This window comes from Rhincodon typus, chromosome 3, assembly GCF_021869965.1.
Source record: "Rhincodon typus isolate 14 chromosome 3, sRhiTyp1.1, whole genome shotgun sequence".
Classification (NCBI taxonomy): domain Eukaryota; kingdom Metazoa; phylum Chordata; class Chondrichthyes; order Orectolobiformes; family Rhincodontidae; genus Rhincodon; species Rhincodon typus.
The window spans coordinates 94,707,439-94,723,585 of record NC_063334.1 but is presented as its reverse complement, the minus strand read 5'-3'; the positions used below and the strand labels follow the sequence as shown (position 1 = coordinate 94,723,585).

General features: G+C 38.5%; 1 protein-coding gene across 1 annotated transcript in view; it reads right to left on the bottom strand.

The window, feature by feature from the left end:
* Nucleotides 1-12,620, bottom strand: part of map1b (microtubule-associated protein 1B) — a 114,008-nt gene extending 101,388 nt beyond the window's left edge. Inside the window, exons 1-2 of the mRNA XM_048595112.1 lie at nt 12,424-12,620; nt 3,786-3,887 (exon numbers count right to left, since the gene is read on the bottom strand). Of these exons, the coding sequence (XP_048451069.1) occupies nt 3,786-3,887; nt 12,424-12,595 (274 nt within the window). The 5' untranslated portion in view covers nt 12,596-12,620. The remainder of the gene's footprint in view (nt 1-3,785; nt 3,888-12,423) is intronic.
* Nucleotides 12,621-16,147: the final 3,527 nt, after the last annotated feature.

Below are 16,147 nucleotides of genomic sequence, written 5' to 3'. Positions count from 1 at the left end.
TTCAGCAATGCTGCAGCTTCAGTATCGGTCTATATTACTTTTATGCAATCAACTTGATTCATGGTTCACTCACAATTTAGATATCATGCTTTTCACACTTAGCAACATGTAACTTACATTAAATTCCAATTCAGATTAGTTTTTAAAAAAGAAAATTGTAATTAAATCCAAATGTAACTAAAACAATGCTCAAGTGCAGGAGGCAGTACCAACTGCAAAGAGAATGTTACACAGATGAATGTTACTCATATTCCTTCACAGCTATATTGTATTATACCACAAAAAAGGTTTGGAAAGAAATGCAGAGGCTGTTGATGAGATTCATCCCAAGTAGCATGACATAGATCTCTGAGTACCATAGGGTGTTTCCAAGGATGAACACCAAGGCAAACTGTTGCTGGAGGACCATCAGTTCAGTGAGAGATAGTCTTTGGCCTGTCCACAAAGTGTTGTTCCACAATGCAAACAGATTGCCACTACTCAGTTTTGCAAACTGGCATATTCCAGTGTCCAGAACTGCATGCTGAGGAATGCATTCAAAACATTAAAGGGACAGCCTCTGCAAAAGTTTAATAGGGAAAAGTCACTGTCTACCTGCCATGGTATACTGAGGAGCTGGAAACTGTGTGAAACCACACAGCTAGCATCTTTGTCATGAAAAGTATATTGTAAACATTGCTTGTAGTTGTGATTGTACTGAGGCATCTCAGAGTGCCACATGCTGCATGGAAAGAACTTGAACTGTATTGCACTTTTGGTTATGTCTAGTTTTAACTGTTACAGTAGGTGACTGCCTTTTTATTTAAAGAAAGTATATTTTGGATAAAAAGCTGTATTGTCCTAAAATAACTCAGATCATGCTGAGTATATCCCTCTCCACAGCAAACCCCAAAAGCCCAAACATGACCAGTATAACAACAATTAATGCCATTTCCGGCAAGAATGTTCTGCATCATACTTTTTGCTGATATCTTTCAGTTGAGATATAAATAATCACATTTGGATTGTTATACAAGAGAATACCATTACGCTAAACGAATCTATAATGATTCCCAAAGATTTTCTTTAAACTTAAGCAATAATTTGAATTATAATGAAATTGCAATATAACATGTTAGATGTATCATGATAATGCAGTAATTGCAATTGGTGCCAACAGAATGATTCGACAAAATGGTTACAGTACAGAAGGAGTCCATTCAGGAAAATTGTAGTCTAATAAACTCACAGCGTCACCAGTGTCATTTGCTAAATGTTACTACATTCCCAATGTCTGCAGAAAGATGTTGAGTGAAGACCAGGCACCTCTTCATGAAAATATTTAAGGAATCAATGTTAAGTCACTACATCAGGCTTCAGTGATTGGCAGTCAAGGTACAAGTTCCAGGCTGGTCATAGGAGTTTTGTGGCCTGATAAAACTAGGTGCAGATATATAAATGAAACTCAAAGTTTATTAATTTTATGATTTGTCCATAGTCCAGAACAGGATCTGTTTATTTTTAAATGTCTAACAATTTGAAAGTATTTTGCATTTACTATGATTAAATATCAAAACACACTTCAAAAGGTCTAAATGAAATTTCAATTGCACATCAAGTCTAATTGCACATTAACTGTGCAAGTATCTAAATTTTGTTTATAGATAAATTGATTGAGTTTATCAATGTCTTAAGCAAGACAATCCTGTACATTCTGCTGTCAAAGTAATACTGTTTACTGTAATCTTGGAAATTATTTCTCTGTCAGGAGTAGAAAACAGCAACTAAGAAAAAGCTTCATTATTTTTACATTTTTTTCCTTCTAAAACTTGGCAGCTCATTACTAGTTTCTTTGTAATGCATCCAACGTCTCAGTATGCTAGACAGCCATTTGTCCAAGGATTAATGTAACTCCTATTCGAAAGCTAATCTCTTTGAAGTATTTGTTGTACTAGTGATCTGGAATCTATTCAATGAGGTAATCTGTCTAGAAAGCTGCCCCGTGGACACTCTTCTATTCTGGATTCAAGCAAAACGGCTTGATACTCATGGGAAATTAACAAATATGGGAACAAAATTATTTATTAGTCTCTATATTGACCTGATTCAGAATGGTCAATATTTATTTGGTAATTTCTACAAATCTTGGTCAAGAAATAACTTCAACTCCAATACCTTTATCAAACACTGGCATTTCTGTGAGTCACTGTGTGTTTTCCCCTCGAGTTGGTACATGTTTTTCCTTTTTTTCCCCTGTACACTTCCCTTACGCCATAGGAAGTAGGAATCCTCTAGTACCCTGTTTACACAGTCATTCTTCCTATTCAAGCCATTTGTTTTTCTTACACTGTGAAATGCCTTGGGGAAGCTTTCTACCTGAAAGCCACCTCATAAATGTAAATGGTAAACAGTGAGTAGCAGGCAGGTTTTTCACCAGATGGCCACAGATATGAAATTTCCAGCCAAAGTCACTTGAGAGGAACTCAAGCTGATTTTCCTTTCTAATACAAGGATTTTGAAATGTGTTAGAAGGTGCCAGCAGTTTTTCTGTTCTGTTCTAGTCAAGCACTGGTACTGGAACCTCTGGTCTGCTGAATTTAGTTTAATACCCAGCAGCTTCTGCAGCTCATAGGCCATTCAGGGAACTGATGCACTGTGTTTATTTGGTCACTATTTTCATTTGTAGGAAATTATTTTTAAAAAGCCTTCAGCTATACAAAGGGGATTGGCAATATAATAATCTTCCCTCTTTAAAAATCATTAATATTTAAATCAACTGCACATATTTAAATACATAAATTCATCAACAGAACAAATATACCCTGGGAGGGATGCTATCAAACTGCAATATCTTCTCTCCTGCAGGCATGTTTCATAAATTACATGACTGTAACAAATGATAAGTGAGCAACAATGGAATTGCATGTGAGTGATGCAAGTGCCAAAGTTTAGCGTTTGCTTTATCATATTTCATATTATCATATATCCCTTCAAACAGATATTGCAAGTCATTAACAGTTTTGAAAAATCACTTTTATTCATTTACTTTTTCATCTAATGTTTGGCTTCACAATCTGCAGCAGCATCTGCTAGAACCACAAATGGAATTGAACACGCTTACAGTAGCCCTCTTTAACATGCTAGTCAACTAATGTTACTCAGTGCTTCAAGGCTACAGACATTTTGATACTGAAATTCAGTTGAAGTTTCACTGGTTTTTTACTGCAAATCCAGCAAGGCTTTCATAGAAATGGGAATTGGCAATTCTGTCACAGTTGCCATGAGTGACTTTTGGAATCCCAACAAAATTCCATTTACGTTATCTAAAACAAAATTGAATCCATGTGCAGTCTGCATCCTACGCTACTTGATTCTCTGAAATAAATTAAAAGTTTCTAATTTATAAATTATTAACCTTTGCATTGGTCAAACAATATGCTTGGGAAATGGATCCAAGCACTAATGGAAAGGTGCAAAATGAATAGCATTACAGTCTGGCAAAAGATTTATATAATTCATAGCTTTGAGGAGGATGTACTATTGTATCTTGCAAGATCATGCATTCTAATATCTCTGAATTTTTTTTAGTATTTTTAAACATGTTTAATGTTCTTCATATTTTTAAAATAGTGTATTTTTGAAAAAAATAGTTTTGATTGTGTTACCATATAAAATAATTTCAGGGATTGTCAGTCTCATCTCAGTTATATTGAGCAATCCAAGGTAAACTGTATTACTCTTGTAGTCCAGTGTTTCACAATCAGCTGCTATTTACAATTCAGAGTGCACATGTCAAAAAACCTTACCTCTAACATCTGCTGAAAATCTAGCCGAATGGCGTGATACAAAGAGTTTGAGTTCCTGATCTAGGTTGCAGGCTATCAAGTCTGTGTCCCAAGAGCGGATACCTGGAAAAATAAAAGCAGCAACATCGGATTATTTCTGGCAGGTACCAGGATCCATAGTAAAGAAACCTTGCTCAATCTGTATTTCAGGTTGTATTTGAAATGCTGGTAACTAGCTGTTAACCCTTTGGTTGTTGACTTAAAGCTTGGTGCATGTGATCAAAGCCTTTAAAGAAAAAGGTATTTCCAAGATTTTACCTTGAATACCCAAAAACCATAAAAATATCCATTATAGAGTCATTATAGAGTGCATTGAAACAGCTCAAAAGTAATTTGTATTTGTTTTTATTTAATTAACATTGTACAGGACTGGACTGAACTTTATGTCAGGAAAGTTCCAAATTAAATTTTCAGTATCTGGTACAGGTAGCTAATCTCAGGCAGGGCATTCACCAAAGTACTACTGGTCATGGCCTCGGAGCTACTGCTCATGAGAAAGAAAAGTCATACAGGGCTTCTACAGCTGACCACTAGTCAATTACACACACTGACTAGTGCATGTGTGTAACCATAAGGTCAAGACAGAATTGTCCTTGGTTCAAATGCCCTAAAAGACTAACAAATCTGATGACACTAACTTACACATTGAAAATATGCACTTGGCTAAGATACTTGTGAGCTAGTTCCATTGATACATATTCCAAAATAAAACAGTGCCTTCACAGGATATCAAAATAAAAAGGGAAAAAAAGCACTATATGCTTAACATTATAATGGCAAAAATGTCCACTGCAACATTACATCTCATATGATTTTGATGAAATATAATATCACATAAGTTTGTGTTCATAACCACTAGACTTTCAGACAGTTATGTTTTCATCAGTCTTCTTGAATTCAAGGTAAACTAAAGGTGCTTAGAGACAGGCCATGTGACCTCACAGTAAATCTGCCCGGAGACAAGCTTATTTGACTTGGTTGCCACGGAGGCAAGGGACCATGTCAAAATTTAATGAAAGTAAGCTGCAAGTATTACCACCTAGACAGAAAAACAACAGGCTGCAGTGACTGTAACGAGGTCAACTGGATGGTCCTCAGAATAGGAGTTCCCTGATTGGACTAGATTAACAGATATAAACAGGAGTGCCAGAGGCTTTGTTCAGTCTGAGAACAGGGTCTGAGGGAGCTGGATCAGTGTCAAGGGCTCTGCCCATGTAAATAAAGGGTGACTTGGTGTTGGGATACCGGCCTCTGTGGAGCTATTTCACAGGTAATGTTCTTGCTACATACAGCCCCACATCACCCTGAGACATCTGAGGAAGGTACAACAGATACTGCTGTGCCAAGCACGGAAGACAATTGCATTTGATTTAACTTCCAAACAGCAAACATGGGAGAAATGGGTCAACTGTTCAAAGAAAGAAAGCTCGTGGATAGGTAAAGATTAAAATGTTGCAGCCGGAAATCCATTTGAGTATGTTCAGAAGAATAAGTGAAGGCAATTTTATTTAAAAAGACATGGAGCAATTCACCCTATTAGCAGGAAGAAGAGATTCTGCTAAAATCTGGAGGAGCTTAGCTTTAAATAATATTTAGCTTTAAATTTTGCCTTAAATAGAAAGCTGTGGTTCTACTCAGTGTGATGACGTGTATACATGTCATAAACCTTCGGCTGCTTTAAGAAGTTAATAGAGATTACCTTTTCCTTTACTTAGTGCATTAGTCATATACTAATATTGAGTTGATGTTGATTTTAGATTGTTTCTTACAGTAAAATCCTAAAATGTGAAATCTCATTGTGCAATCCTTTGTATTACTCATGGGAAACACATATCCCCTTTTAAAGTTTGTCAATTCTCTGAAGGGACCGTAACCCTCAGATCTTCTGATAGAGGAACTGGGCAATGATAAAACCCATCAAGACTATTAGGACATTCACATGAAGGCTCAGTTAGTAGCCACACACTAACATGATCAAGTGTACATTTCAAGAAAGATTTATTCTGAATCCAGTTGTTACCCTTCCTATTCATTCATAATGAATGTCCTTGACCAATATTAGTATACAGTCTGCCCCTGTACCGAAGGAAATGATAGAGAAGAATGGTGACTCCTCTTGTTTTTACCATAATTCAACTGATACAGAAGGATGCTAATGTCCTTGACTGACAGTGCAAAGGTGCCTTCAAGGAGCATTCATCAATACTATCACCAGTCATTGTCCCTCACGACCACGGAAAACAATTCTACATTGAGTAACAAAGTAGCCTTTATTCTGCAATGTTGCACAATTCCCATTATATCTCCCGCATACAATGAAATAGCTGAAGCTTCTTCACAGAGTGATGATGGTGTGGTGGTATTGTCACTGAAGAGTAGACTGTACACTCAAGTAATGCTCTGGAGCCTGAGTTTGAACCCCACCACAGCAGATGATGAATAATGAATATACAAAAACTTGGAATTAAAACTAAAATGGTCATCCATAATCCATTTTTGATCATCATACAAAGAGATCGGGTTCATTAATGTCCTTCTATGGAGGGAAACTGCCACCCCTGTCTGACTTACATGTGACTCCAGACCTGCAGAAATGTGGTCGACTCTTAACTGCACTCTGAAATGGCCTAGCAACCCACCAGGTTCAACCAAACTGTTAAAAAGTCTTAAAATAAAGAAATGGAATTAAAACAGGCCAGGCCACCTGCTATCAAGTAAGCCACTGGCAACAACTAAAGGCAAACTAAATCAACCTTGCAACCGAAGGATGAGACTCCACAAATGTCCTCATTCTCAATAATATTTAGTTTTAAATTTTGCCTTAAATAAATAGAAAGCTGTGTTTCTACTCACGGTGATTTAATATATACATGTCATAAACCTTCAGCTGTTTTAAGAAGTTAATAGAGAATACGTCTTCCGTTATTTAGTGTATTAATCATATACTAATATTGAGTTAATGTTGATTTTAGATTGTTTGTTACAGTAAAAGTCCTAAAATGTGAAATCTCATTGTGCAATCCTTTGTGTTGATCATGGGAAAGTCATATCCCCTTTTAAAATTTGTCCATTCAGAGACAAAAGGATAAGGCTGAACCATTTGCAACACTCTTCAGTCAGAAGTGCTGAGTTAATGATTCACCTCAGCCTCCTCCAGAGGTTCCTGCCATCAAAGAGATGCCAGTCTTCAGCCAATTTTATTCACTCCATATGATATTGGATACTACAAAGGCTATGGCAATAATACTGAACATATGCTCAGAACTAGCTGTACCTTTAGCTAAGCTATTCCAGTGACAACGCTGGCATCTACCCAACAATATGAAGAATTACCCACATATGTCCTGTTCACAAGAGGCAGGCCAAATCCAGTCCAGCAATTACTGCTTTATTAGTCTGCTCTCAATCACTAGTAAAGTGATGGGAGTTGTCACCAACAGTGCTTTCAAGCAGCACTTGCTCAGTAATAACCTGCTCACCAACACCCAGTTTGGGTTACGCCAGTGTCATTCACCTCCTGACCGCATTACACATTACCACAAAGAGCTAAACTCAAGAAGGGAGGTGGAATTACAGCCTTTGACAAATTTAACTAAATGTATTTTCTAGGAGTTCTCACAAAGTTTACAATCAGTGGGAGTCAGAGGGAAATCTCCACTGGTTAGTATCATACCCAGTGCATTGGAAGATGGTTATGGTTGTTGGAGGTCAGTCATCTCAGTTCCAGGGCATCTCTACAGGAGTTCCTCAGAATAATGTCTGAAGCCCAACCTTCTTCAGCTGCTTCATCAACGACCTTCCCTCCATCATAAAATCAGAAGCAGGCTTGTTCGCTGATGATTGCACAATGTTCAGCATCATTCACCATTCCTCAGATACTGAAACACTACTTGCCAAATGCAGCAAAATCTTGACAATGCCCAGGCTTCAGCTGATAAGTGGCAAGCAATATTCAAACTATACTAGTGACAAGCAATGACCATCTCCAAGCAGAGAAAAGTCCAACCATCGCCCCTTGACATTCAATTGCAATACCTTCCCTGAATCCCCGCTATCAATATCCTGGAGGTTACAATTGACAAGTTACTGAACTGGACTAGCCACATAAGTACCATGGCTACAAGAGCAGCTTGCAGGGTAGGAATCTTCACCTCACAGTTAATTCACCCCCTGACTTCCAAATTCTGTCCACAATCTGCGAGGCACAAGTCAGGAGTGTGATGGAATGCTTCCCATTTGCCTGGATGAGTGCAAATCCAACAAAATTCAAGAAGCTTGATAGCATCCAGGACAAGGTAATCAGCTTGACTGGAACAAAATTCTCTAACTTTTCTCTTTGCCACTGACGCACAGCAGCAGATGTGTGTATCATTTAATGTGCACTGCAGAAATTCACCAAGGCTCCTTTGACAGCATCTTCCAATGCAAAACTATTAACATCTAAACTGACAAGGCTCCACCACCACCTTCAAGATCCCATCCAAGACACTCACCGTCCTGAGTTGGATAAATTTTGCTATTCCTTCAGTGTTGATGCTTCAAAATTATGCAGCTTCCCCCCAATGGCATTGTGACTGTACCTACACCAAACTGACTGCAGCAATGCGAGATGTCAGCTCATCACCACCTTCTCAAGGTGAATTAGGGAGGGACAAATAAGTACTGGGCCTGCCAGCAATGCCCACATCCTTAAATGAAAAAAATGCTCTTAGTACAAAGCTACAACTGATTTTCATTCAAACCTTGTTAAATTTCCTGATAAATATTCAATTAAATCCTCAATCTGTCCATTTGGTTTTCCTAGTGTGATACGAGGATATACGGACCATTTCCTACTTGGCAGCAATGCAATACAAAAGGAATGCTGCATACTATGTGTTGAGCAAATCACGATTTGTTTCCTGCTAATCAAAATTTTGACTGACTCCTAGAGTCAAGTATTACATTATTGAATTCCAATCAGGCCAATAAAATCCAAACCATGAGATAATCTTCTGTTGTATCTATTTAGGGTTAAACTTGCCTGTGCTATATCATAGATGTATTTCTTTCTTTAAAAGCAACAGCAAGGCAATATGACTAATTAGTTTAATATCTAGGCACGAATTCAATTCCTAGATTGAATGCTGCACTTAAAAGGGTGGCTCACCTCAAAGGCAATTCCTTGGGACCAAAGCTAGTATCTGTTAGATTATTGCTGCGACATGTTTGACTGTCCACAATAATGGGTTCTTCGCAACACTTCCCCAAAGCACATGCATTATGCTCAGCATGCATCTCTCCCTACCTAACAGGTACAAGTGACTCGCATCACTTACCGTCACTGCTGCATTTCTCTATTGTATTTTAAACCCATCTGTACCAGTAACAGATAAATAACCAGATGTCACAGGAGTTATTTATATACCTGTAGAATGTATTGTTCATGTTAAACATGGAATTTAATGGGAGACCTTGCCTTTAAAAGAAAAATTACTCTTGTAATAAAGAGGCCATGAGCATTTATTGTTCATCCCTCAGTTTTACAGAATTCTGCGGATTGCTAGGCTACTTCAGAAGCAGTTAAGAGTCAGCCATGTTAGTGTGGAGCTGGAGTCACATATTGGCCAGATTGGACAAGGATGGCAACTTTCCTTCTGTAAAAAGGTATCAATGAACTAATTGAGGTTTTGCACCAACTGGCATCATTGTGGTCACAGATATTAAATTAAATTAAATTGAATTAAAATTCTCAAACTGCCATCATGGGCTAATTCATCTAGGCCTTGGGATCTCCTCAGTCTAGAAATGTAACTGCTATATTACCACACCAGTTGGATACAAGGATGTTTCTAGATGTCAAAAGGATACACAATAAAGCTTCAATTTCTACGTCTTTAAAATATTGCAAATTAGCAGAAATCTAACATATTATGGAAGGCAATTTTCTCAACAGATATTCTGTTGCAGCATAACATTTATTTAGGAAAGTGCAATGTATGTGCTTTTGCCCATCACCAATATAAATTATGACTGCAGGTTTGGAAAGTCAGTGAGGCTCAGATTCTGAAAATGGAGGATAAGCAGGAATGCATACTGTGCACTGTAATGATGCCTCCTTGGCTGATTAAAACTCTGTTATAACACTTTAATGAAAATAATAGGAAAATGGGCAAATATTTAAAATGTGCAAATCATTTATTTCCTATTGTAACAGCAAAGCAATTAAATCAAAGGTCATTTAAAACAATTTAAAAAAACATAGTTTAAAAAGCAGCGCTGCTTTTTAAAAGCCCTGCTGCTTTTTCCTTTGAGCTTCTCTTTGTATAATAAAGCATTCACCAGCTTCACCAGCTGTCCGAAGATTGTTGGGCATCATGTCTAACTGTCACTCATGTTATTCATAAACACAAGTGTACACTTACAAATAATACAGTGAAGTGTATGCCACCCTTATTCATATGCAAAACTGGAGCCTTCCACTCTCAATTAGTGACAAAGGGGAAAAATAAGAAATTCAAAATTAACCCAACATTCGAACAGGCATGTATGTCCCTGTTGATTGAGCACAGAATAGCAACCAGTGACTATGGAGAAATCTCCTGCTCTAGTTGCCCCACCCATCTGAATGAACAATGAGACATGGAGTCCACAAGCCTAAGGAAATATAAATAGGGAAGGTAAAAGACGGGACAGGTGGAACTGAGGAAAAACACAGCTATAATTATTATTATCAATACATTTATTAAAAATGCAAATAAGCCACCTACATTCAATGAATGATGGGAGTGGTAATGCATGTATTCTTATACAACTTTCTTTCTATTCTTCTATTAATTTATACTACCAGTGTTTTAATTAAAACAAAGCTTCAATAATCTGTAAAATATGCTTTTCATTCATATTGATTCAGTCCTGCTTCTAATAGAGACGTTTTTGATTGTAATTACTGCTGTATTTTCTATTGATATCCAAATTTTTCTACTGACAATATTTGCATATTACGCATTATTATGCCTGTCACACTAATTAATCCCCAAAGCAGAGATGGGGTCTCGGTATGAAATGTCCATATTTGTATCTATTATAAACACCGGATAACGCTTGGCAACAGTCCAATTTTCCAGAATAATGCGGAATAAGTCTTTAAAACATCAGTAAAACGTATCTCCATACATCTTTCAAACAGAATAAAATCACAGCAAGGACGCTCTCTCCACTAACACACCCTACACCTTTATGTCTGCTAACAATTAATGTCATGCACGCAAAATTTAATGATTCAAAACACTTTGCATTCATGTTTTTAAAGGTGTTGGAGTTTCTAGAACGTCTGGGTGCGGTGGGGGTACGGGGTGTGGGGGAGGGATGCCCCCTGGAAGTTGCGGGACTACAATTCCCAGCAGGCGCCTGAGCCAGTGTCCCTCCCTTTGTCTTGAGTGTTCACTGGCAGCTTCCGGACAGACCGCAGTGCGGAGACTGCACCACGCCCACGAGCCGGTACCGGCTCAATGAATGAGAAGCAGCAGTGGCAGCAACTCAGGGGCATTGCCAAGCTCATTTCTCACCGTCACTCGGTTTTCTCTCTTTATTCCCCTTTTATATTCAAAGCTTAACCCATCCTCGAAGAAAAAAAAACAGCCCTTTAATTTGCGCTTCCCTTCGTTAGGTACAGCAACCTGCGACCAAACCAGCATTCTGCTGTTGTCAATTTCAGACTGACAAGTGAGATTCAAATCGCTTTTCCACGGAGGGAGGGGGGGTGGGTAAGGACAACGCCTTTAGACTCGCTAAACCCATGCAACGCTTCAAATGTACTGCCCAGAAAAAAAGCTCTGGCCCTGTCAATGTGAAATATAAAATAGAACATATTTTAATGAAGCTTACATTACGATCCTACATTAAGTTTGTCTGCAGCAATGCACAAACAATAAAAGGGCGGCTTCAGTTCATCGTATAAGCCGGCTGGGTGCATTGTTACACATGCTGGTGAACTGCACAGATTTAATGCCATTTTTAGACGTACTTTTTTGTTGTTTTAGTTGCTTTGGCAAAAGATCTGCATCCAATGAAGTGGTAATAACGAGTGCAAGTAGTAATATCCCATCAATTCGACCTCTGCGTTTCAGACAACACTTTAGTATTATCTGGCAAATATTGTGCAGAGGGAATTTTGTCCATTTCAAATAAATGCACTTAACGCACAAAAAAGTCAGATTTCCGGAACTGCCTTTCATGGTAACTTCGACCCGCAACATGCGCCAACAGATGATTTAATGTTAGGTGGTTCGGGAGGAGTGGATTATCTTTCAGCTATTAACTATATGGTTTTAATCCACAATATAAAGATCTAAAGAAACTGCACTCTTTAAATGAATCGGTGTTCCCCACCCCCTAGATCTGCATCTTATTGATTTCTTCAAGGTTATCACTAAATCGCTAATACATCACAGCTAGATTCCCACAAGCATGAGAACTGGCTTCAAAATCATTAAGATGTTTTTTTTTAAATTATAACGTTACATTTAAGTCCAGTATTCATAAACTGTACATTCCCTCTGCGTTTATCCCTAACGCTCCGCGTTATAATATTACTTAATACTGCAGGCATGCCCCTTACCTCGCTCTATATCTGAAATGGCACATCTCAGATGATCTTCGGTAACAATTTCCCCAATAACTACTAGCAAATAGAACTTATTGTCGAGGAAACGGTGAGTCAGGCTTGTGTTTGATGGTGATAAGCTTAGTTTGCTACACGAAGCTTCTGGGTCCTCCTCCATGGTCGCCATCCTCAGCCTCTCCGGCCGTACTCGGCACTAGACAGGGAGTGAGTGAGCCTGGGAGGCGAGGCTCGCCCGCTTTTATACAGCAGACGTTCGCCTGCTCCCTGGGAGGAGAGACAACGAAACTGACGACTTCATATCGCCAACTGATGTCATCGGCAGCGAATCAGACCCACGGCAAGCAGAGGGTAAACGTCCTCCAGTTTGCAGTAATCGTTAGATTACAGTGCAGGCAAGATTCCGCCAAGTTTTATTGTTTTCATTTCTAAACACCACTGTACTCTCCTGGTCTTCTCTCTGTCATGCCCAGGATCAGGATATATCCAGGATTAACGCCTCCTGTTGCCAAATGTTTGTTCGGGAATAGCTGAGCGAATGTTGCAATGAATAATGATATTAAGGATGTTTCAGTTACCTGAATGGAGACCACAAGAAATGATTCTGTGCTTGAACCCATTAGCTATTGGTTCTTGCTCAGTGGACACAGTGATAACCTTGATAAATCAACGTGAATGACACACAATGAGATGACATAGAATAAGAGAAACATAGAAAGATGGATAGAGCAGCAAATAGCCATTTGGTTTATCATGGCCCTATCCACTGTAAACCAGCTATCCAGTCCAGTCTCATAATCCACTGTAGTAGTCATGTAAATATCCAAGTGTTCTTTTTAAATGCAACCAGTGTCTGTGCCTTTGTCACTCAAAAGTAAATCACTTTACTGTCAGGGAAAAAGAATACTCCTCAACTCCCCATTGATGCTTCCACTTTTAAGTATCAGACCCATGATTATTCGCCTTTCAGCTACTGGAAGTTGCTCCTTCCTATCCATTCTGTCTAGGCCCACATATGATACACACCAATAGATCTTCTCTCAGCTTTCTCTGTGACAAAAAAAACCCAACTGATCTAATTTTTTTTATGATGGCTAAAGTGCTAGATTCCTGGCAACATCCTAGCAAATGACCTCTGTATCCTCAATAGTGAATACATCCTTCCTATAAAATAGACTGACCACAATAAAATGGTGTTACAACCAGGTGAGGAGCAGACGTTCATTTTCTTTTTAACCTCACTTGGTCCATTGCAACAATTATTTAAACAAATCATTTTAGCACACAGCTATCATACTTTAATTAAAGACACAGTTAACTAATTAAAATGAATGAACCCATTATCAAAGATTTCCTGAATGAAGGAAAGGAATTTTGTTTCTTACTAATCCTGAGAGAATTTATAAAAAGAAATCAGACACAGGTAATGAGTTTAAAAGGGTGAGGGTCTGTGTCAAAGTAAAATAATAAAGGCTACAAAGTTTAAAAGCTCTTAGAATCATTGAGGTTTTTTGAGTTTAAGGTGAAATCTCAGTTAGTTAATTGTTAACTAATTTCATCACCAGTGACAGAACTGTGTTTGAGTTCATAATTAATGGTTATTTTCCGAATTTGATTTTTCACTGTCTTCCAAGATGCTAAGGAAAAACCAGGGAAAGACAATAGGTGACTGGGAGCCTGTATAAGGGGCAGTGGAGAGGGAAACAAGGGCAAATAGAAAAGGCAGAATGAGAAATAAGAAAAGTGATAGGCAGAGAACTCAAAGGTAAGAATCAAACAGATCCATAGTTCACCATAATGTGAATGGGAGAATGAATGTTAAAAAAGACAAGCCTTAAGGCCTTATGGCTTAATGCACAAAGCATTTGAAATAAAGTGGATGAATTAATCACACAAATAGATATGATTTATTTGGGATTACAAAGACATGGCTATGGGACCAAGTATGGGAACTGAATATTTTGGAAGGACAAACAAAAGGGAAAAGGAGGTGGGGTAAAGAGTAAATTAACACAGCAGTGAGGAAGCTCTGGTGAAGGGGAATCTGTCCAGGTAGAGATTAGAAACACCAAGAGGCGGAAAACAATAGTGGGAACTGTACGTAGACCCCCAAACTGTAGTGGTAATTTTGGGAAGGCATTAAACATGAACTTAGAGAAGCAAGCAAACAGGCACATCTATGGGATTATGGATAATAATAACTCTGGATTATAATAATTATGGGATCTTTAATTTGCATATGGATTGGGCAAATCAAATCAGCAACAATACTGCAGTCGAGGAGTTTATGGAGTGTATACAGAATGGTTTCTGGATCAATATAATGTGGAACTAACTAGAGGACAGGCATCCTAGAATCGGTATTTGTAATGAGAAAGGGATAGTTGGCAATCTAGCCGAGGATGAGTGACTATAATATGTATGATAGGATTTTCCATTAAGACAGAAAGTGGTAAAGTTGATTCTGAGACTAGGGTCCTGAAACTAAATAAAGAGAAAAAAGTTTTTGAGAAGATTTGTAGCTTGGTTTGTGGATGAGGTTGTAGACTTGCTTGCCGAGCCGGTGTGTTTGGTTGTAAGCATTTCATCACCCTACTAGGTAACATGGTCAGTGCGCCTCCAGTGAAGCATTGGTGTTCCGTCCTGCTTGTTATTTATATGCCTCGATTAAAATGAATGAACCCATTATCAAGGATTTCCTGAATGAAGGAAAGGAATTTTGTTTCTTACTAATCCTGAGAGAATTTATAAAAACAAGAAATCAGACACAGGTAATGAATTTAAAAGGGTGAGGGTCTGTTTCAAAGTAAAATAATAAAGGCTACAGAGACAATTGCCACACTGCTGGACGAATCAGGAAGGCAGGCACGACACCAACAGCATCAACAAAGTCAGCACCCTGAAACTGCTGGATCTGTGCCTCACAACCCACTTCACCTTCAATGACCGTATATTCAAACAGATCAACGGAACACCAATGGGATCCCCAATATCAGGACTGATTGCAGAAGCGGTAATGCAAAGGTTAGAACGAACAGCATTCCCCACTATTCAACCCAAACTCTGGGTCCACTTTGTAGAGGACACCTTTGTGATTATCAAACACATAATACTAGAAGACACCCACCGACACATAAACAACATCCTCACTGTAAAGAAATTCACAAAATAAGAGAACGATAACCGGCCACCCTTCCGAGACATAATGGTAGAACATAAGAACAATGGGGAACTCCAGACTAATGTATACAGAAAGACCACACATACGGACCAGATACTTAATTACTCCAGCAACCACCTCAACAACCATAAAAGGAGCTGCATCAGGATATTATTCAAATGGGCCACAATACACTGCAAATCTGGAATGCACAAAGCATAACAGGAGTACTTATATGGAGTTTTTAAAAGGAATCGATACCCAAAAAGCACAATCCACCATTACCTCCGCAACAGAGCACAACAAGAAGACACAACACGGCCAGACACACTAGTCACCTTACCATACATCAGAGACATATCAGAGATGACCACAAGACTACTCAGACCCCTAGTTGCAGGGTAACCCGCAAACCAACAACCACCCTGTGACAGCTACTAACAAACCAAAAGGAAACAGTGATGGTACAAGGCACAAGTTGGCTATGATAATTTGTGGAATGTTGCTCAAAGAGACGATGGTGAACTGGCAATGGCAAACATTTAAAAAGCACATGGATAA